Raw genomic sequence first — 21,294 nt, forward strand, 5'->3', positions numbered from 1 at the left:
GGGGCAGAGCCTGGCAGCCCTCTCCACACACCCCCCGTAACCCCCCCTTCAACCCATCCCGTCCAGTCCCAGGAGATGAAGACATGTCCTCGGCCCTTCCCCGACCCCCCCAGGGACCCACCTCATGAAACCAGTAACACCCAGAACGGGGGCAGACTGACAAGACACATCACCCACCCACAGACAGACGGTCAGGGTTAGGAAAACATGCACCATATTTCAGTATTTCACGTGGTTTTATTACAAAACAAGCAACAAAACAGTTTTAGAAAATTATTTTTGCTACATACCAATTAGGAGATCACATAAAATGAGAAGCATAAGAGTTTCCATGCACTCAGCTCAGCCTGCAAGTCAGTGCATTTCAGCTGAAACAGACTGGTTCAAAACACAGGATCATACCACACCTTCTGGAACAGCGGGTAAGGGGTCAAACAGTATGGGGTTTTTTTGCCAAATATTCGCTTTATTCAAACTCTGCCAGGCATGAGTGACTGTAATTCACTGCGACAGGCAATCAGAGAGAAAAGAGGAGTAAGGCGAAAGAAAGTGACGGCTGGTAGAAACCACTTCTGACACGTTGGAAGCTCATGCTGCTGCTGCTAAGTCACTTCAGTCGTATCCGACTCTGTGTGACCCCACAGACGGAAGCCCACGAGGCTCCCCCTTCCCTGGGATTCTCAACAAAGCTAATTTGGGAAACTCAAATTTCCAAAATGCTAGTTACTACCTCTTTATGTCTATCTGGTTAACAGTCAAAACATATCAAATCTCACAGCTCAGCTACTCAATCTGCCACTTATGTACTGGATCCTTTTAGTCCATGCTGCTGCTGCTGCTAAGTCACTTCAGTCATGTCCGACTCTGTGTGACCCCATAGACGGAAGCCCACCAGGCTCTCCCGACCCTGGGATTCTCCAGGCAAGGACACTGGAGTGGGTTGCCATTTCCTTCTCCAATGCGTGAAAGTGAAGTCACTCAGTCGTGTCCGACCCTTATTACGTTGTGGGGGAGGGGAGGTAAGGAAAAAAAAAACCTACCTTCTGCTTCAAGTGAACTATGAAGTTGGACTCTTTGGGAGCCCAGCATTCTATTCAGAAACCAATGTGTACCTCTTCTGTTTTCACAACATCTTAGTAAGACTGTCATCTCACAGAATGCAAAAGGCCAAACTGCGTTCACCAGCCATCAGCTGACCCTGAGCTAGCAAATCCTTAACTTTCAAGAACCTGAAACTGTTAGACACAGTGGGTGAAGGCCACATCTAAAGTCTTACGAAAAACAGCAACTCAGAAAATGCTTTTATCCCATACACACACAAAAATGCAGTACCTTTTTTGGTTCCTTTTTTAAAGAAACAAGACTTATTCCAGAGCCTATGCACTTAACTACTAACTGATCCTGCATCCCTGCCCTGTTTTTCCCGTTTGGTTCCACTTTTCACATTTCAAACCAAATGCTTTGGTCGTGTATGCACCATCTTTGGCTCACAAGTGTAGTGACGTTAAAAGGTATGATGTGAAATTAACCAGAGGCTAAGAAACAATGGAATTAAAAGACGCTTACTCCTTGGAAGGAAAGTTATGACCAGCCTAGATAGCATATTAAAAAGCAGAGACATTACTTTGCCAACCAAGGTCCGTCTAGTCAAGGCTATGGTTTTTCCCATGGTCATGTATGGATGTGAGAGTTGGACTGTGAAGAAAGCTGATCACCGAAGAATTGATGCTTTTGAACTGTGGTGCTGGAGAAGACTCTTGAGAGTCCCTTGGACTGCAAGGAGATCCAACAAGTCCATTCTAAAGATCAGTCCTGGGTGTTCATTGGAAGGACTGATGCTAAAGCTGAAACTGCTATACTTTGGCCACCTCATGCGACGAGTTGACTCACTGGAAAAGACTCTGATGCTGGGAGCGATTGGGGGTAGGAGGAGACGGGGACAACAGAGAATGAGATGGCTGGATGGCATCACCGACTCGATGGACATGAGTTTGAGTGAACTCTGGGAGTTGGTGATGGACAGGGAGGCGTGGTGTGCCGTGGTTCATGGGGTCGCTAAGAGTCGGACACGACTGAGCGACTGAACTGAACTGAAGAAACAATGGACACAAAAGGAATTCTGAAATAAGATTTGGCAATGAGCATGCCTCTAGGCTTCACTGAAGATAATTATATTTAGCTGGTGTTAGAGCTACATTAACAACATTCTAACGTGGAATTCCCAAGTATCTGCCAACTAGAATCCTTGTTTTCCCTCTATCATGGTAATACAATCTGGATTTATAAGTATGTTTAATTTAATACATTCTCAAAACAGCTCTGAGTAAGAAACAGATCAGCTTACTGTAATGGCCAATTAATTTAGCAGTAGTAATCTAGCAGAGAGCTTACTGAAAAGAGAGGAAGAAATGGGTAGATTTTCACATCTGACACACCAAGAGATGACATCTTTCCATGAGTCAGGGAATGCATAAGAGATCTCAAAAGTTCCTAATTTATTTTTATTAGTTCCGTATCTCTGTGCACTTTCTTTTACCTAGTCAAAGAATTTTCTTGCAGGAACTTTGAAGATGAAACCTGAGACAAAGAACTTGAAGAACTGGGAATGGCTTCTTGAAATCAGGTGACTTGAAATATGTTGTCACCTGATTACTCATAAATAAATAATCCCCAAACAAGGGATTTTCAAGACAAAAGTATACAAAAGGCTGCAGAATAAAAAAAGAGAGAGAGAAAGAGAAATTCAGGGTAGATTTCCTTTTTCAAACCAGGACCAGTGGGCCAAACAATTTAAGTGAAGCTTATCTCTAAAGCAGTTCAGTCAAGAAAAGTTCACAACCTGACAAGGAAACCCTGCCTGAAAGAAACAGATTTCCCTCAAGCCACTAAGGATTTTCTGACCACATGTCTTTTGCTGCCATTGGACGTGAACACCAGGAGGGAAAGGGACTGACTTAGGTAAAAATGCTTCTCTTAGTCTCCTGCTCTATTTGTTAATTTTTAATTTAAAGACAAAAATTAACTCATCTAGCTGATACAAAGTTATAGACAGAAGAAATGAGTCAAATGCTCTCCCTTTAGGGAACCCTGGGAGCAGTTCACCACATAAGCTGGACAGACAGATTCTCCCAGGAACCCTGGAAATAGTATCTCTTGACAAATGGAAGAAGGTACATCCTAAAATACAGGATGGGAAATACAAGCTATGCTCTTCTACCTGGGAAATCTCTAGCCAGCAATGCAGAGTCTCTAAATCAATGTTTCTATGCACAGTTTCTATTTTTGTTAAAAATATAAATATCTCTCAAGGCTATCTTTGTTATCTCCTCGGTGTTAAGCACACAGAACCTCATCAGACGACGAGGTGTCATCATGCAAGTACAGACACAAGGCATCATCCAAAAGGCGACACAAAGAACAGAAAGAAATCAAATCTGCCAGGTATACCACGTACAGCACTGAAAACTAGACGAGTATCAGCCCATGAAAGAAGAGTTGAGAGGCAAGGACCCAAGGTAACCTGTCTTTGCTAAAAGAGACTTTTTCCTCTGTCGGGAAAGCAAGAATCAAAACATTTTACCTGGGTGAACTAAACTCTGTCTCTTCCTGGCATCTGCTTTACAGCAACTCTCAAACTCTAAGATAGAGATCTGATGGATCACACAAGTGAATTACCATACACTCGTCAACCCTCCACATATTTCAGTTAACACCATATCAAGGGCAATGTCTGTTTCGTTCTCAACACTGAATACTGATAAGCCCATCCTAAGGGTCTGATACAGAAACGGGGCGGGCAGGTCTGTCTCTCAGGGCAACAGGATTCGGGGTCAAAGAACATCTCAAAGGGAACAGAGTAATTCTCAAAACTGGCTGATGCACTGGGGTTGAATTATTCCCCATAGCTTCAAAAGGCCCCTGTTTCTTCCCTTATGGCGGTCCCCTGGGGGAGGGGGAATCTCCCTAGCTGACATTTGGGGCCTCCCACAAGCCCCCAGATTTTAACACCATCCCTTAGAATATATCCTGACCAAGCTGGAGCCTGGGTCCCCCCTAACCCCCAACCACCACCACCACCACCCCTTTCAGTTGGGTTAGTTACCACCCTCCCACTTCACAGTCAAACTTCCGCCAATGTATAAGAATAGGATAAGACCAGATGACTGGCCTCAAGGTTCTGTGCCTGGCCTGAAAACAAAGACAAGGAACTAAAAATTGGTTAGGAATGAAACTGGACTTCCAAGCTCCTCTCACCAGGTGGGCTGTGGAAGAGTCGAGCAAGCCTACAGGTCTAACCTAGGGACCTTCCCAAATGAAAAACACTGCATTCATTTTCTTTAAAAAGTCAGCCGGATTCCCACTCCACAGGGATGCGAGTGCCAGGAAGGTGTCTGATGGTCCTGCATCAGATGGAGACACTGAGTCACAGCCCCTTGTCTGAGTCCACCCCCTCCCTCCCCAGGCACCGCGCCTCATCACACGTCAGAGGTCCGTATATTTTCATCATCGAGGTTGAACACAAATGGCTTCTCCTTGGGGTGCTGGGGTTCCGATCGGTGCCTTATCCGGGAGCTGGGCAGCACCCCAGACTTACTGCTCTCCCCAAGTCGAGGTGTGAACAAAGAGTCCTCAGGAGTCTCTTCGGTGGGAAGCAGCTTTTCCCCGGCCTGGGGGACGGGTGTCCAGGGCTGCCAGGAGGAGGCCAAGGAGGGGGCTTTGCAGAGGGTCTTTCTCTCCTCCCCAGGTGCCCGCCCTCTGCACAAGATAGAGTTGGGCCCCCCTGAGAGGCTGGAGCTTCCAGGGCGGGTCAAAGAAATGGACCGAGAGAAGGACATCTCCTGCAGAAAATAAGAGGGAAGGGAAAAAAAGAAAGAGGTTTCCTGACAATAGTCATCACAAAGGCCCAGGAAGAGGCCCTCCGCCCGGATCACCTCCTCACAGGCCCAGAGATACATGTCTACAGAGAACAACCATGTCCAGCGGCAGCATTCCCTCCGCAGGGATCAAGGACCGCCTGGCAGGGAGATGTAAAGGACACACCAGAAGCCCTGGCTTTCTATCCAACTCTACCTCACCTCCTCCAATGACTGAACAGAAATAAAAATTTGTACCCAGATCAGTGGAAAGAGAAAAACAAATGAGACAGCTTGGGGCTCCTGCTGCATCTGGGCTCCGGGCCGCTCGCCTACATCACCAAAACCCACCCACTCAGGACAACTCATCACAAGGCTGACAGTGAGTGTGAGCAGGAAGGAAGTGACTTACTCTGGGGTGGCACTTGAGGGCCTGGACAGCTGCCCCGATCTCCTTAATCCAGCTGTGCATATCTTCTGGACTGTCCGCCTGCAAAACACCCAAGGCACTTATAGAGCCACGAACGGCACTGTGGCTTCAGCTTTCATGTCTGTGACTCAATTCTAAGTTCAGAAAACCACACCACTGGAGCGGGAAGGGAGCTCAGAGATCATCCAAGTGGCTTTCAGACCTCTGAGGATATTTGCTTTCCCCCAGCAGAGTTGTCTCTGTCACCTTATCAATAAAGTAAACAGTGGTCACGAGAGAGGGAGAGCTTAGAGGTGAAGTCCCTCACCCCCTGTGGGACAAGATCGGCCTGGCCTCACCTCCTGTTTTACAGAAAAGTAAAATGAGGTTCAGAAAACCAGAGCCCAAGGTTTAGGGCTGCTTTTTATTCCACTCCCCAGATACCCAGATTACTATAGCTATCCGAACAGATAATCCCACTTCCAGCTCCAGTCCCACTGAAACCAAATCCTCTGCAAAATCTCCCAGAGAGGCAGCTTCTCTAGGAACAGGGCCTCTCTCAAAAAACAAACGATCTGGGTCTAACCTGAGTCCCACCCAGACCTCCACAGTTGCTAGACTTGCAGCACTTGGCTCACCAATGTGTACAGCACTGCCGAGCCCTTAGAAAATTCTTGCCCTGGGAACTCCCTGGTGGTCCAGTGGTTAGGACTCCGCACGTCCACTGCTGAGAGTGAGGGTTCAATCCCTGGTTGGGGAACTGAGATCCTGCAGAATGTTCAGTGTAGCCAAAGGACTCCCCCCCAGAAATACCAAGCAACCCCAGAAGGGGGCAGCAGCGGATCTGTGAAGAAAGGAAAGTCCCAGGCTGAGACTCATCAGGTTGGAGCCCCAGGAATTCTCAGTGCCTTCCAGCTTTACCAGGTTGAGCTCAAGTGATCCCGGCAAACGTTTACTGAGGCCTTACCCAGGGTGACACGTAACATCAGGTATCGGGCACAGAGTTGGGACCAAGACTGAAGGACTGACATCCAGAAACGTACATTTGTTCACCTCTCTCTACCTCGGGTAGAGCCACCCGCAAAGTACCAGCGTGCATTTACGTGCCTGGGTACACGTGAGTGCAATCACAGGCTGGCCCTGCAAAAGTTTCCACATACACCCCTCACTCTCCCCACCCCCAAAATGTTTCTTTCTCTTTGCATTACACACCAAGGTAATACACAACTGATTTTTTTTAAAACCCTCAAACTTGACGCCTACCCCTTCCTGTCACGCCAAACCAACCCTCCCTGGTTAGATGTATGCAGGACACTTATAAGGGGAGCAGTTTCACACCTCAGCGCGCTGGGCCAAAGACAGACAGCAAGGGTGCCCCAGTGGAAGAACTTTCTCACACAAATCCACCTGCTCCCTCCTTACCCGGGACTTTTCCCAGTTACTGGACAACCAGAAAAAGAAATCCATCCAAGTCCAAAAAGAGAACCAGGACATGGTCTCCAAGATTCTTCCAGAAGGCATTTTACATACAGCAGGGCTAGCTGACTTGTTCCACAAGAAGAATTACTAGGAAAAATTAGATGAACTCATTTAGCCAAAGCAGTTTGAAAGTGCCTGATACACAGAAAGGGCTTCATATTAGTTACCGCTGTTGTTACTATTATTATATGAGGGACTCAAATGAAGCCTTAAATTCCAATATTATAAATATGTTTCGTGGCCTTCTCCCCTACAACTTTTTTTTTTCATTTTCTTCATATTCAAACTGCATATAATTCTAAAAGGATCAAACTGTTGGGATCAAATAAGATAACATACTTTTCTTAATATGCTTATTTATCAACTCCATAAAATGGTTTACAGACGGGAAGCTGACCAGGTCTTCACTGCCTACCTGTTTTCTGTTGTATTCTTTTCAGCCTTCCTAAGGATTTCTGTACATATTTCTATATTTCTTGAAGTCTCTCAGATTCCTTGGGTTGTTTGAAAAGATACTGATCATTATTTCTACTATAAATAATGTTATTCATAAATGCTCATCTCTGTTTCCATAGTTTGGACATTTAAAGTAAAGTGGTTTTATATTTCAACTCGCCTTTGAGATATTGCTTTTCTCTGGATAAACATTATTCTAGTGCTTAAAATATTTTTCAAATAGAAAGGCAGATATTGATCCCACATGAGAAGAAACAGAATATTATGTTATTGAGCTCACGGTTAAAATCTCTACTAGTAGTTTTAAGAACTGGACTCCAGGGGCAACAAAAATTCAGTGAAACCTCCAAAATTATAGGTGAAGATTACAGTATATGCGTTTATCTATCTTTTATGGAAAGCCTGTGCTTAGCTTTCATAAGAAACTCAAAAATATCTTAAAACCACATCACAAAGGTAGTTTCATGAACCAGAGGTAAAAACCAGAGCTGAAATCCACCCACCCTATGGTGAATTACTAAGAGACTGAAAAAAAAAAAGGCTGAAAACTCAGTAGAACAAGAATGGAAGTGCCAAGCTTATACCTTCATCTCTTACGGGTCTGCTTAAGTGTGTGCTATGCTTCTGGTGCTTGGTTCAAAAGAAAAAGCAGGGTTTCTGTCCTTGAGGGCAGTTTTCGAGGGGAGAGAAGCAAAGGGTATTAAGTGAATCACTGCACACTGTGGTTTTCATTGCAGTCTGGTGAGCTTTGACAGAGGATCTGCTACCAGCATCACAACAGACGCAACGGTTTTAAGCACTGAATTCTAACAAGTCATCAATAAAAGGCTTCTAGAGCCTCCTTTGGTGGTCCAGTGGTTTCCACTGCAGGGGACACAGGTTCAATCCCCTGGTCAGGGACCTAAGATCCTCATGCCGCAGTCAAAAATTAAAAATAAGAGACTTCCTGGTTACTTTTGTTGCAACTGTCCAGAATTTTTAGGCAGCCCCTTCTTAATTCTATTCCCAAACTCTGCAGCCCTCCCTTCCAACAGCTAATAACCCCTACCCTCTCCCCAGGAGCAAATCCCACCTTCAGATACAGCCCTGCCACGTATGATCCATTCAAAGGGCAAAACTGACCACAGTCATCTGAAAGAGAGATTAAAATATCCCCTTTTCCCAAATACATGTCTCTGCGGGGCCAGATTTTCTTCATACTCTTCCATCAAAACAACATATGGCCACGGAATGAATGCAGAAGCAGATCTGAGAACCCTGCTGCTGTCTTCCAATAAGCCAGCCATTAAAGAGATTTACAAAAATATACACACAAAAAAAAAAAAAAAAAAACCACGATGCTACTCCTGTTGCTTCTCTGTTTTAGAAACAGAGTTATTTTTCATAAATGTTATTTGTGATAACATAAATGAGTTTACGGTGGTTGTTTTTAAATGAATAAACACATATTCTTAAAGAATTTTAATCTCTACTCTTCTCCAACTTTCTGAGTCTGCTGCTATACCCAGATTTGCCCAGTCGGTCATTTATTTATTCAGGGCCATGCGAGAGTTCTTTTACCCTAGAAATGTGACAGCAGATAGAAAAGGAGGACAGAAGTGATAATAAGATTCTGGTTAATGTGCAGACACTCATGCCAAGGATGCAGTGTCTTCTGAACACTTTTTGGTTGCGTTCATGTTTCCCAAGTCACTATCTCCACCCAAAGCTCTGTTCAAAGCTCTCACCTGGCATCATCGTTCACCTGACATATGCTTACTTAGCACCACCACCACCACGTCAGGCACCATCCATCTAGGGCTGTCCTAACAGCTCACCTTGGACATCTTGCAGGACCCACAAACACAACCACCTGTGCAAGGCTTCCTTTTGCCCTCGAAACCCCTCCTCCACGTGTCCATCTACCACAGGGACGGCTGCCATCAGTCACCCTGAGCTCCAGCCAGGCATCTGGGTAGGGTCTTCACCTCCCGTCTCTCCCTTCATCCCACATCCAATCAACTTCAAAGTCCTGGAAAGGACTCTTCAAAGTTTTCCACTTTGCTTCACCCATCCAATATCAGGCTTCCTTATCCCTCACTGAAACCACAATAGCCTCCCAACTGCTCTGCTGGCTCCTGTCTCACCCTTTTCTTATCTGTCCCCTGCACTGCCAAGCCACTACACCGCACCAGCCAGGACATTCATTGCCAGGGTCCAGGGTCCCATCGAAGCGCCCAGGATCAAGGACTACCATCTCTCCCTTACAGATGAGGAAAACAAGGCTCTGAAACTTACACCACTGTGAAAGTGGGAGTTTTAAGAGGCAGATCTGACTGTGTCACTGCTCCAGCTTAACCTCCAAGGGCCTAACCCCCAGGATAAAATACAGCTTTTTAACAAGGACCCTCTGTATCAGCTTTCCAGCACCTGAGCCTCTTTCGCCTCTCAGCTTTTTTTTTTTCACAGGCTGCTTGCTGTTCCCTCTCCCTGGGCCAATACTTTGGCCACCTGATGCGAACAGCCAACTCATTAGAAAAGACCCTGATGCTGGGAAAGATTGAGGGCAGGAGGAGAAGGGGACGACAGAGGATGAGATAGTTGGATGGTATCACCAACTCAGTGGACATGGAACTTGAGCAGACTCCAGTAGATAGTGGAGGACAGGGAAGTCTGGCATGCTGCAGTCCATGGGGTCACAGAGAGTCAGACATGACTTAGCAACTGAACAACTCTCTGGGCCACTTTTCCTCCATCTTCCTTCAGGAAACTTCCCTTAACTCCCTGAGACTAGGGGAGGTACCCTTCTTAGGAGTTCCCATAACAGCCACTACTTACTGTAAGGGTAGCCCTTCTCACACTTTCTTATTTTTTCCCCCCACCTCCATGAGTGAGGTTGTTTCATACTTTAACACGTGTAGGTTCTTTGGTCATATTCTGCATGCCATACTGGGATCACTCAGCCATCTAAATGATCTTTTTAATTTGCATATATTAAAGGTTAATACTCTGTGCTGTAAAATTCGATTTCACACATCTGCCACTACAGTATCATACAGAACCATTGCCTGCGTGCTAAGTCGCTTCAGTCATGGCCGACTCTTTGCGATCCCTATGGACTGTAGCCTGCCAAGCTCCTCTGTCCATGGGGATTCTCCAGGCAAGAATACTGGAGTGGGTTGCCATGCCCTCCTCCAGGGGTCTTCCTTCCCCAGGGATCAAACCCCTATCTCTTATGTCTCCTGCATTGGCAGGTGGGTGTTCTTTACCAGCACCACCCGGGAAGCCTGCGGAATAGTTACACTGCCCTAAAAGGTCAGCTGCTTCATCTCCCCAACACACCGACCCCCACCTCATCACAGTGTTCTAATTGCCGGTTTTCTTGACTATCTCCCTCTCTGGTTCAGGATCTGTTCTGTTGAACGTCAGGTCCCCAGGACGAGGCAACGCCCTGCACTCTGCGAAGAATCTACAAATATCTGTCAAATCCAGGAACTGGAAGTTCTTGTACCTACAGCTCAGACTTTGGCCCCGAACAGCACGGAGGCTGCTCGAAGGCCCCAGCACTTTCCAGGGCTCTTCCCGGATGTTCCTCTGAATGAATGGAACCCACAGGTCTGCTGGGCTCAGCCAGGGGGACCCGCTCAGAGGGCGCGGCTGCTCACAAAATGGCTCAGAGGTGACCTCGCGAAAGGGAGGGCATTTAGTGGGGCGCCTGCAGGGAGCCCTGAGAAGCTTTGTGCGGGGAGGCCCCAAATTTCAACCAACACACCCCACAGCAGCCCTGGCACTAGAAAGACAGCATCATTGCAAGGCAGGGGAGTCAGGGGGCATGCTGTCTGTGGACTGACCGCTAGGTGGGCCGGGATGGGGACTAGGCCTTGAAAGTCTAGGCCACGCTAGAGGCTGGAAATCTGCCTTTCCAGCTCCCATGATCTGAGGAGGAGTTGGGAGAACTCCAAAGCCGTGGGCGGAGAGGAGATGCTTCTGAGAGCTGAAGGCTCAGTGCCCACACAATGGCTTTCTCTGTGCAGCTGGCTATGCACCTGGTCCCCGCACAGGGCCCTCTGTGCTTTGGTCCTTCCGCGCACAGCGCCGTCCACACACAGACGGGGCTTATAAATACCCTCCAAGGGAGAAGTGAAACCACTGACCAGTTCTCCTTTTCTCTGCTTAGCTGGCGCCCGGCAGCTGAGAGCAGCTGGTACAAGCTCACAGTCCCCAGTGAGACGGCTCAGGCCACTCTTATTATTTTATGGTTGGGAAGGTTGAGGCAAACATCCTGTTTAGAATGAAATGGGACCTGGACTGACTATCGGGGGGCTAAATTTACCACCGAGAAACTTCGAACAAAATAAAAGAGAAAGCAAAGGGAAAGGTAGGCCTGCAAGTACACTCGCCACAGAGAAGGAAAGTCCCCGTCTTCTCGGGGTGGAGGAGGAGCTTTTTACCTGCACGTAGAAGGTCCTGGAGCTGGTTATTATTTCAAACAGGTTGTCCCTCATCAGCAGATCGCTAGACAGAGAGAGGGAAAGAATGTTACCAGGTATGCTGGTCACCCACTGGGGACCTGATTCAAGCTAAGATGGGTACCTGTTTTGCCTACCGTAAAAAGGGGGTTCACAGGCCATTCCTCCTGCAGCCCCTGCCTCAGAAAGCATTGCCATGTTTCCTTCAGCTTCACTTGCTGGAGGATCTCCAGTGGTTTAACCATCCCCATGGACACCTCCTCCCCAATACACATCACCACCACGTCTCACAAGACAAAGCTCCTTTGCTTCTAAGACCTCTTGCCTCATATGCAACACACCCCCACACTGCCTACACTTGTGTTTCTTTAGTGGCCAAGATACAAGTGTATCAAGTGCTTTGTGAGAGGTACCATATCGAGGGGTTTTATTTTAGGGTCAAGTAATGTGCTGTGATTCGTGGGGTCACGAAGAGTCGGACACGACTGAGCGACTGAACTGAACTGAACTGAACTGAATGAAAGTCTTATTGGATACAAACACACACATGTAAACACACAAGCTGTTATATATCCATTATATCTACATTAAATATATATGCTATATACATATATTTATTTGTGTGTATTATACAGAGATAACAGACATATTAACAGTATATTCATAAAAAAACAGTAAATTTGTTTCTGGTGTACAGCATGATTCGATATTTGTATATACTGCAAATGATCACTGTCCAAGAAACACTCACCACACTACATAGTTACAATTTGTTTTCCTGTGATAAGATGATAACTTTTTAGATCAATTCTTTTCAGTTCAGTTCAGTCGCTCAGTCGTGTCCGACTCTCCGCGACCCCATGAATCACAGCATGCCAGGCCTCCCTGTCCATCACCAACTCCCGGAGTTCACTCAAACTCATGTCCACAGAGTCGGTGATGCCATCCAGCCATCTCATTCTCTGTCGTCCCTACAGTACCCTTAACCATAGTCACCATGCTATACACTCCATCCCCAGGACTTATTTATTTTATAACTGGAGGTTTGTACCACTCAACTCCCTCCACCCATTTTGGTCACCCCCAACCCTCCACTTCTGGTAACCACCAATCTGTTATTTGTGCTTTTTAAAAAAATCTTTCGGCCAAGCCATATGGCATTTGGGGCCTTAGCTCCCCAACCAGGATCAAACTCATGCCCCCTGCATTGGCAGCGCAGAGTCTTAACCACTGGACCACAGGGAAATCCCTGTCTTTGTGTTTTGAGGTGCGCTATTTCATCCAATCTTCACCACCATTCAATGAGGCAGTAAGACTCTCCCCACTGGGGAAACCCGGGCTCAAAGAGGTTCTGTGACTGGTCCATGGCACCAAAGTAAGTAAACGGCAGAGTCAGGATTTGACCCCGGGTCTGATTCCAGAGTCTACACTCTTAATTACTCCACCACCAGGTGCCTCTCCTAAGAGACCCAAATCTCTCATTTCCAAAACCTTTCTCCATCCACACAGCAACCACATCGCTTCACCAAATCCCTGCTCTCAGGAGGGGGCTGGATGCAAAAGAGGAGAAAGGGAAGGAGAGAGTGGACCACTTGAAGGTGCTTCAAACTGGGGGTGAGGTTTGTAAGAGGGATCTGACTTCTGCAAGGAAGAAGGCTAGAAGTAGCTGATGCTTAGCCACGAGCCTCCAAATGGCTGAAATGATTTCCAGGGTGAAATGCCTGCCTGGTGTATCCAGTCTCTGGGGGAACATACAGGAGCAGGAGATCCACCTCCTTCCCCATAAAAGAACATTAAAAAGCAAAACTATAGAGTCAGACGCTGAAGTGTGTGTTACATGCCAAGAGTTAGAATGATTCCAAGAAAGGACTAACTGCAGGCGAACATCCCTGGTGGTCCAGCGGTTAAGACTGCGCTTCCACTACAGGGCATATGGATTCCATCCCTGGTCTGGGAACTAAGATCCCACATGCCAAGCAGCACGGCCAATTTTTTTTTTTTTTTTAATGTAAGAAAGAAAAGATAGGACTGATCACAGGCAGGGCTGGCTTTAGGAATCAGGGCCTCGAAGGAAATGGCAGATGCGTGGCCAGTGACAGGGGCATGTGAGCAAAAGAGAAGCATAAGATTAAAGCCCCCCAGGGGAGGGGACAGCTATGGGGTTGGGGGGTAATCAGGGTTTATCAGGCCCTATAAACTGTGGAAAATTCTGAAAGAGATGGGAATACCAGACCACCTGACCTGCCTCTTGAGAAACCTGTATGCAGGTCAGGAAGCAACAGTTAGAACTGGTCATGGAACAACAGACTGGTTTCAAATAGGAAAAGGAGTACCTCAAGGTTGTATATTGTCACCCTGCTTATTTAACTTATATGCAGAGTACATCATGAGGAATGCTGGGCTGGAAGAAGCACAAGCTGGAATCAAGATTGCCGGGAGAAATATCAATAACCTCAGATATGCAGATGACACCACCCTTATGGCAGAAAGTGAACAGGAACTCAAAAGCCTCTTGATGAAAGTGAAAGGGGAGAGTGAAAAGGTTGGTTTGAAGCTCAACATTCAGAAAACAAAGATCATGGCATCTGGTCCCATCACTTCATGGGAAATAGATGGGGAAACAGTGGAAACAGTGTCAGGCTTTATTTTTTTGGTCTCCAAAATCACTGCAGATGCTGACTGCAGCCAGGAAATGAAAAGACGCTTACTCCTTGGAAGGAAAGTTATGACCAACCTAGATAGCATATTAAAAAGCAGAGACATTACTTTGCCAACAAAGGTCCGTCTAGTCAAGGCTATGGTTTTTCCTGTGGTCATGTATGGATGTGAGAGTTGGACTATGAAGAAAGCTGATTGCCGAAGAATTGATGCTTTTGAACTGTGGTGCTGGAGAAGACTCTTGAGAGTCCCTTGGACTGCAAGGAGATCCAACCAGTCCATTCTAAAGGAGATCAATCCCGGGTGTTCATTGGAAGGACTGATGCTAAAGCTGAAACTCCAATACTTTGGCCACCTCGTGCGACGAGCTGACTCACTGGAAAAGACTCTGATGCTGGGAGGGATTGGGGGTGGGAGGAGACGGGGACGACAGAGAATGAGATGGCTGGATGGCGTCACTGACTCTATGGACATGAGTTTGAGTGAACTCCGGGAGTTAGTGATGGACAGGGAGGCCTGGCGTGCTGTGATTCATGGGGTCGCGGAGAGTCGGACACGACTGAGCGACTGAACTGAACTGAACTGATCTGAAGATAAACTTAGGGCCTGATCCTGACTCCACTGGGAAATGGTATTTCAGGAATATGTTTAAAACTTTGTGAGCCTTTGCACTCTAGCTGTACATGGAAATCAGAAGCCCGTCTCTATCAAGCTTATCAGCACAAAGATCAGTTGTAAGTTATATACGGCATCTGGTGCAATGAGATCACACAGTGCTCATCTGAAATGCATGTCATTAGCTACTGCAGTCCCTTTCTGAGCATCTGAGAGGAGATGGCACTTCCTTCTGGCTAAAGCGGTTTAACCTTTCAAACTATTCATGCACGTACATACAGTCATGTAATCAACTGCTGGGGAGGAAAAAGCAAAACCAGGAGGAAATCCCCACCCTTTTTGCATCCATTTCTCAGGCTGTACGAAGTCTTTTGTGCTCAGTCGCTTCAGTCGTGTCCGACTCTCTGCAACCCCATGGACTGTAGCCCACCAGGCTCCTCTGTCCATGGGATTCTCCAGGCAAGTATACTGGAATGGGTTGCCTTTTCCTTTTCCTTCTATGAAGCCTTTTAATTCAATTCAACAAACGTTAACTTACTACCCAGCTGCCCAAACCCCCTTGACTGGGCTGGGGAGAAGCCTAGTCTCACAGGCCTGGAACCTGCAGAGTCGGGGAGCTTCCTTCCCCGGGGATCTGCCTGTCTCTCAGTTCTCTTTCCCACAGTTCAGTCTGACTCTGCCAGTCAGCAGCTCAGGTGAAGTGTGAAGCACTCTTAGGACTGAACTTTATCTGGGTTCTCTAAGCCACCCCAGCCCGCCCGTTGACCTGCACAGGCCTCCAGGGTCAGGAACAAGTCCCATCTCTCCTCCACCCATGGTCAGCTCTGGGGCCATGCTTCGGGAAAACTTCCATCTGTAGCTGCTCTCACAAATGATAATCTGTCAGTGGGAACTTTCCTTATCTTCTAAACTCTGCAACTGCTGTTTGCAAGGCTCATGACAGTCCCCACCTCCGTGAGCCACAGCGCACCTCGCTTTCATGCAAGACCCTCCCACACCTTCACGTGAGAACAGTCAGCCTGCCATCAGCAGCTCCCCTGGTGACACTGGCTCTGCATGCACAGTCCGTGGGAGGGAGATTCAGCAAACTGCCTCTGCAGACTGCTGACAGAGGGCCGAGCGAGGACCGCCAGGTGCCCAGATGCCCCTGAGTCTCTAAAGCTTGGCTCCAAGGGCACCAGTATGGGTGCCGGATATGGGGGAGCCACTGAATGGGCCCCAGGTCCCAAATTCGTCCTGCCCTCCATGGCCCTGGAAAGGTAACCATTTCCTGGTGGAAAGAAGTGAAGTGAAGTGAAGTGAAGTCGCTCAGTCGTGTCCGACTCTTTGCGACCCCATGGACTGTAGCTACCAGGCTCCTCCGTCCATGGGATTCTCCAGACAAGAGTACTGGAGTGGGTTGCCATTTCCTTCTCCAGGAATCTTCCCAACCCAAGGATCGAACCCGGGTCTCCCACATTGGAGACAGACGCTTTAACCTCTGAGCCACCAGGGAAGCCCTGGTGGAAAGAGGAACATCTTAAAAAATACTTCTTCTTCCTGCCCGACAGCATTGCCGTGAATCAGCCCTGTGTTACAAAGACATCAGGGGACCTCCCTGGTGGCTCAGTGGTAAAGAATCCGCCTGCCAGTGAAGGAGACGACCCCTGATCTGGAAAGATCCCACATGCGGCGGAGCAACTAAGCCCATGCACCACAGCAACTGAGCCTGTGCTCTGGAGCCCAGGAACCAGAACGACTGAGCCCATGAGCCTAATTACCGAAGCCTGCCTGTGCTCCAGCCTGTGCTCCACAACTACAGAAGCCACCAGAATGAAAAGCCTGTGTGTGCGCCACAGCTATTCAGAATAGCCCGTGCTGGCCACGACTAAAGAAAAGCCCACATGGCAAGAAAGACCCAGCAGGGCCAGACATAAATAACTTTTTTTTTTTTAAAGAAGGTATCAGGGACTTTGTCAAAAGGAAGAGAAGAGAAAAGGCATAACAAGTTCAGGTCAGAGGCATGGGCACAAACAGGGCTCTGAGCAGAGTGCTAAAAACTGAGTGACTAAGGGTACAGTGCCCCCTCCCCTGAGGGTCAGTCCCCCTGGGCAATGCGCATCGGACACCTGAGAAGGACCTCTCTCTCCTCTGCTCCATAGCCTTTCTTTTCCTCCATGAGAACAGTGTTACATAGGCTCATCTGAGGCATGAGAGCAACGGGCTGGGAAGTGGGCAGCTTGGCCCAGCGCAGCATCTTGCCGCTGTGACCGCTTGCATGGAGACAGGCAGCCCAGAGGTCAGGGAGACAAAGTCCTCCAGTTTTTATAGGAAGGCTCTGGAACAGAGCCTCAGACAGGGAGTAACGGAGAGCTGAGATGGCACACGGGGTTCTGACCAGAGAAGAAGCAGCAGAGACAGTTACCCAGACTTGACCAGACACTCGTGGGTCTTGAGAACATCCTTGAGGAATATGGTACGAAGTGGTTCTCGGTCCTGGGGGAGGAAACGGGGAGACAAAATGAATGAGGCTGTCTGCCCAAGACCTCCGCTGGGACCAGCCGGCCATTGTCACCCGACATGACCGGCTGAAACCAGGTCGCAAGCAAGACAACGTCCCGAAACAATCAAGAGAGGAGGAAAAAAGAAAAAAAATCTAAGAAGATGCTCTGTGGGTCTCAGCACACACAGGGAGGGAGTTCGTTAAGGCGACTTTAATATCATGGTGAAGCTGCCCACACCAGGTGGAGGGAGCTAAGATGCCGCACACTCCCAGCACCCAGAAGAGTCTGTGTGTCCACATCTCTGCACACACATGCACGTGCGCGCACACACACACACACGTGTGTGTGAGACCCCTCGGTCTCTTGAGGGCCCCAGAGCCACGACAAACCTGCTCACACTTGAAGTAGCAGATGGTAAAGTCATCCAGCGCAAAGAAGCGCCGCTTCCAGCTCTTGCGCTGCAATAGAGGGTAGACAGCAGAACGTTAGAAGAGGTCCCGGGGGTGCATTCTGGTTCTAAGCTCCTCGGGACCCCGCCAGCAAAGGCCAGGCTCCCAGCTTGGGTGACCGGGGTGGGGAGCCCAGGATTTCTTCCTCTGCGGAAACACCTGGGAGCACCTCTGCCTGCAGGGCGGGCGGTTCCTTTGAGCCCCTCCAGGCATCGCCGGTGTGGGTGTGGCCGGCTCCACCCTCCTCCCCTCGGGTCGCCCACACCCACTGGCTCCAGGGGGTCCCCAGAACCCGCTTCAGCTCCCTTCGCGGACACTCACCACGTTCCCTTGCTTCACACAGTAGCCGCTCTTGATGAGGGGCGGCCCGGTGGGACCCCGGCAGCCGGTCGTGGGGATGTAACTCTGAGACCTCCGAAGGATGGCGTGGGAGCCGGGCTCTCCCACGTCCTGCCCATCTCCGCCGTTCTGCATGGAAACGGGGCGGCAGGGTTAGCGCCTCCCTGCTCCTGACACGGCCCCACCCGCCTTCCCCACCCTCCCTGGCCAGTCACCTCTTCCTGTTGGCCCACGAGGGCAGTCAAATAAGAAATAAACCAGAAAGTAAACTTTTGCCTTGGGCAGGCGCTGTACAGGGTGCTTTCACAGAGCAAGGCTGGGGAGGGCCGGGAGACCCAGGAGAAAGGGAAGGGCTGCGAGAGCAAACCAGAGGAGGCAGAGGCACATTAAGCTTGTTGTCAGCCACCCTCGCCGCTTCCCATGGGCTTCACAGGTGCCAATCCCCGTGGGCGATGCAGAGCCGTCCTGGCCACAGAGCTTCAGATGCCGCAACCCCGGTCTCTGCACTGTCTGTATTCTCCATCTCCCCACACATACAGGCTCCCCCACCCCTGCCCTTTCCTTGGTCCTGCCCTCCTGTCACTGACACACCATGGACACCCCCGGACCCCTGTGCCCCAGCCTGGCAGCCCCAGGCCCCAGCACCTGGTTGATGGGCGTGTGTACCACCACCCCTCCGATGATCTCTGTCTTGTAGGCCACCTGTGGCTTCTTCTCTAAGGCCAGAGGAGTTGCTAGGCTCTTGAGAACTTCGGTCGTCAGGGGCAGGTTCCCAGCTTTGGGTACCTGGGAAGAATGACAGCGTGGTTAACTGGGAAAGAAAGCCCAGGAAAAGCAGGGAGGTGACCAAGGAGGCGGCAGGGGGGAGAAGAAAGTTAATGTGCCAAGTTATAGTAAGATACCCCTTGCCCCCATGTCCTTCCATCCATCCAAACCTGGATATGAGGAATTCAGCAAACCACTCCCACCACACACACACACACACACAGGCACACACTCAACAAATGCACTGAGCACCTACTCTGAGTGAGTCAGTCCCTGCCTGGCTAGAGACCAAAGAGAAACCAGCAAACACAGACACATGTCCTGCCCTCACTCCACGTCCATGCTGATCAGGGAGACTGATCACAAACATACAGCAAGACTAACAATCAGAATAATTACAAATCGTGGTGAGGGCCTTGAAGACAATACACAGGAGCTGAGACTGACAGCAGGGCAACTATTTGAGGGGACTGGTTGGCATGGTGGACGTGGTTGGTGTAAGTCTCCAGGGGAAAGAGATGCTCAAACAGTGACCTGGAGGATGAAAAGGAGCCAGGAAGAGAAAGACGGGAGAAAGGATGCTCGGCAGTAGGTGAAACGCCTGTGGCATATGGTACAGGACTTGGGGAGCATGTCCCAGGGCTTGGGGTGTAACCCCTGACCTGTCATTAAATGAGTGACACAGTCATAGAGTTGTCATCATCATCAAACGATAAGAGGATATAAATTCAAACACTTAAAATATGAATAAAAATACAAAAGTATTTTAATTCAGATAGTCTAAGTAAACTTTTTTTCCCCCTAGATTCTGTACATATCCATCAGAATATGATATCTATCTTTCTCTTTCTGACTTACTTCACTCTGTAAAATAGGTTCTAGGCTTAAAAAAAAAGAAGTTGTGGTACATATACACAATGGAATATTACTCAGCTATAAAAAGGAATGCCTTTGAGTCAGTTCTGATGAGGTGGATAGGCTAAGTAAACTTTTTTTTAAAATTAATTAGTATATATTTTTTTGGCCGTGCTGAGTCTTCGCTGTTGCACAGGCTTTCTCTAGTTGCAGTGAGCCAGGCCCGTGCTTCCTTATGGTGCTTGGGCTTCTTATTGCAGTGGCTTCTCTTGTTGCAAAGCTTGGGATCTAGGTGTGTGGGCTTCAGTATTTGCAAGCTGCGGGTTCAATAGCTGCAGTGCTTGGGCTCAGCAGTTGTGACACACGGGCTTAGCTGCCCTGTGGCACGTGGGATCTTCCAGGACCAGGGATCAAACCTGTATCTCCTGCATTGGCAGGTAGACTCTTAACCACTGGACCACAGGGGCGTCCCTCTAAATAACTTTTTATTAATGGTACCAGCACTTACAAATATTGCCCTTCCGCAAAATGATTTCTCTTTGATCCTCACCAGCTGATCAAAGAATCACAGAATTTTTAGGGCACGTTTGAGATCACAGGTTGCAAACTGGTGCTCCAAAGGCAGACTTGCCCCAACTGTGTCTCCTCTGTCCTATCCAGTATATTTTTCAACCTGCAACTAAAATCTGAAATATTTCACACAAAATAATCTTGCTTTCCAGCAAAGCAGCAGTTCAATCTTTGGATGGGGAACAGATTCTTCAGTCTGTCCAAGTCCTGACCATCCTCCCAACCCGAGGTCATTTATCCTCACTCATGTTGCCACTTTTCTTCCTCCTTGTCGGTTTCTCATTTATACTGGAAAATCTTTCATCACCAGAGAGGCCCAGGGCAGTCCAATCATTTCCCCAAAGCCATGATTAATATTAACACCTAAGCAGAGACCAAGTCCCTGAACTCTGCTGGTTCAGTCCCCACCACATCACAAAGCCTGTCCTTCACAAGGACCCAAGACCCCATGTGAGTATGCCAGGAAAGTAACTGCAGACCCCAAAAGAAAACCTAACATCCTGTTTCATTTCTTCTACAGCCTTGGAAGCTAGAAAGACCTAAGAATCCAGATCTTTCAAGAGCTCACAGCTCAAGAATATATTGTACAACAGGGGAAATAATAGCCAATATTTTGTAATCATTGAAATGGAAAGCAACCTTTAAAAACTGTAAAAAAAAAAAAAAAGTTTAAAAAAGAAAAACAAAAACACTATTGCAAGACTTCCCTGGTGCTCCAGTGGCTAAGATTCCATACTCCCAATGCAGGGGGCCTAGGTTCGATCCCTGGTCAGGAAACTAGATCCCACATGCTGCAACTAAGATCTCAGTCAGTTCAGTTGCTCAGTCATGCACGACTCTTTGCGACCCCATGGACAGAAGCACGCCAGGGCTCCCTGTCGATCACCAGCTCCCAGAGTTTACTCAGACTCATGT

The 21,294-nt window shown here is 48.3% G+C and overlaps 1 protein-coding gene across 3 annotated transcripts in view; it reads right to left on the minus strand.

The window, feature by feature from the left end:
- Positions 1-217: 217 nt before the first annotated feature.
- The window catches only part of PLEKHA2 (pleckstrin homology domain containing A2), a 67,102-nt gene continuing 46,025 nt past the window's right edge, over positions 218-21,294 (minus strand). For all 3 annotated transcript variants that reach the window (XM_055416629.2, XM_055416630.2, XM_088832728.1), the window contains exons 6-12: positions 18,835-18,975; positions 18,172-18,318; positions 17,791-17,859; positions 17,323-17,393; positions 11,628-11,691; positions 5,266-5,343; positions 218-4,838 (exon numbers count right to left, since the gene is read on the minus strand). In XM_055416629.2, coding sequence (XP_055272604.1) covers positions 4,476-4,838; positions 5,266-5,343; positions 11,628-11,691; positions 17,323-17,393; positions 17,791-17,859; positions 18,172-18,318; positions 18,835-18,975 — 933 coding nt within the window. In that variant the 3' untranslated portion in view covers positions 218-4,475. The remainder of the gene's footprint in view (positions 4,839-5,265; positions 5,344-11,627; positions 11,692-17,322; positions 17,394-17,790; positions 17,860-18,171; positions 18,319-18,834; positions 18,976-21,294) is intronic.

The sequence above is a fragment of the Moschus berezovskii genome, chromosome 26 (assembly GCF_049115385.1).
Source record: "Moschus berezovskii isolate FMDL1 chromosome 26, NW_MosBer_1.0, whole genome shotgun sequence".
NCBI classification, from domain to species: Eukaryota; Metazoa; Chordata; class Mammalia; order Artiodactyla; family Moschidae; genus Moschus; species Moschus berezovskii.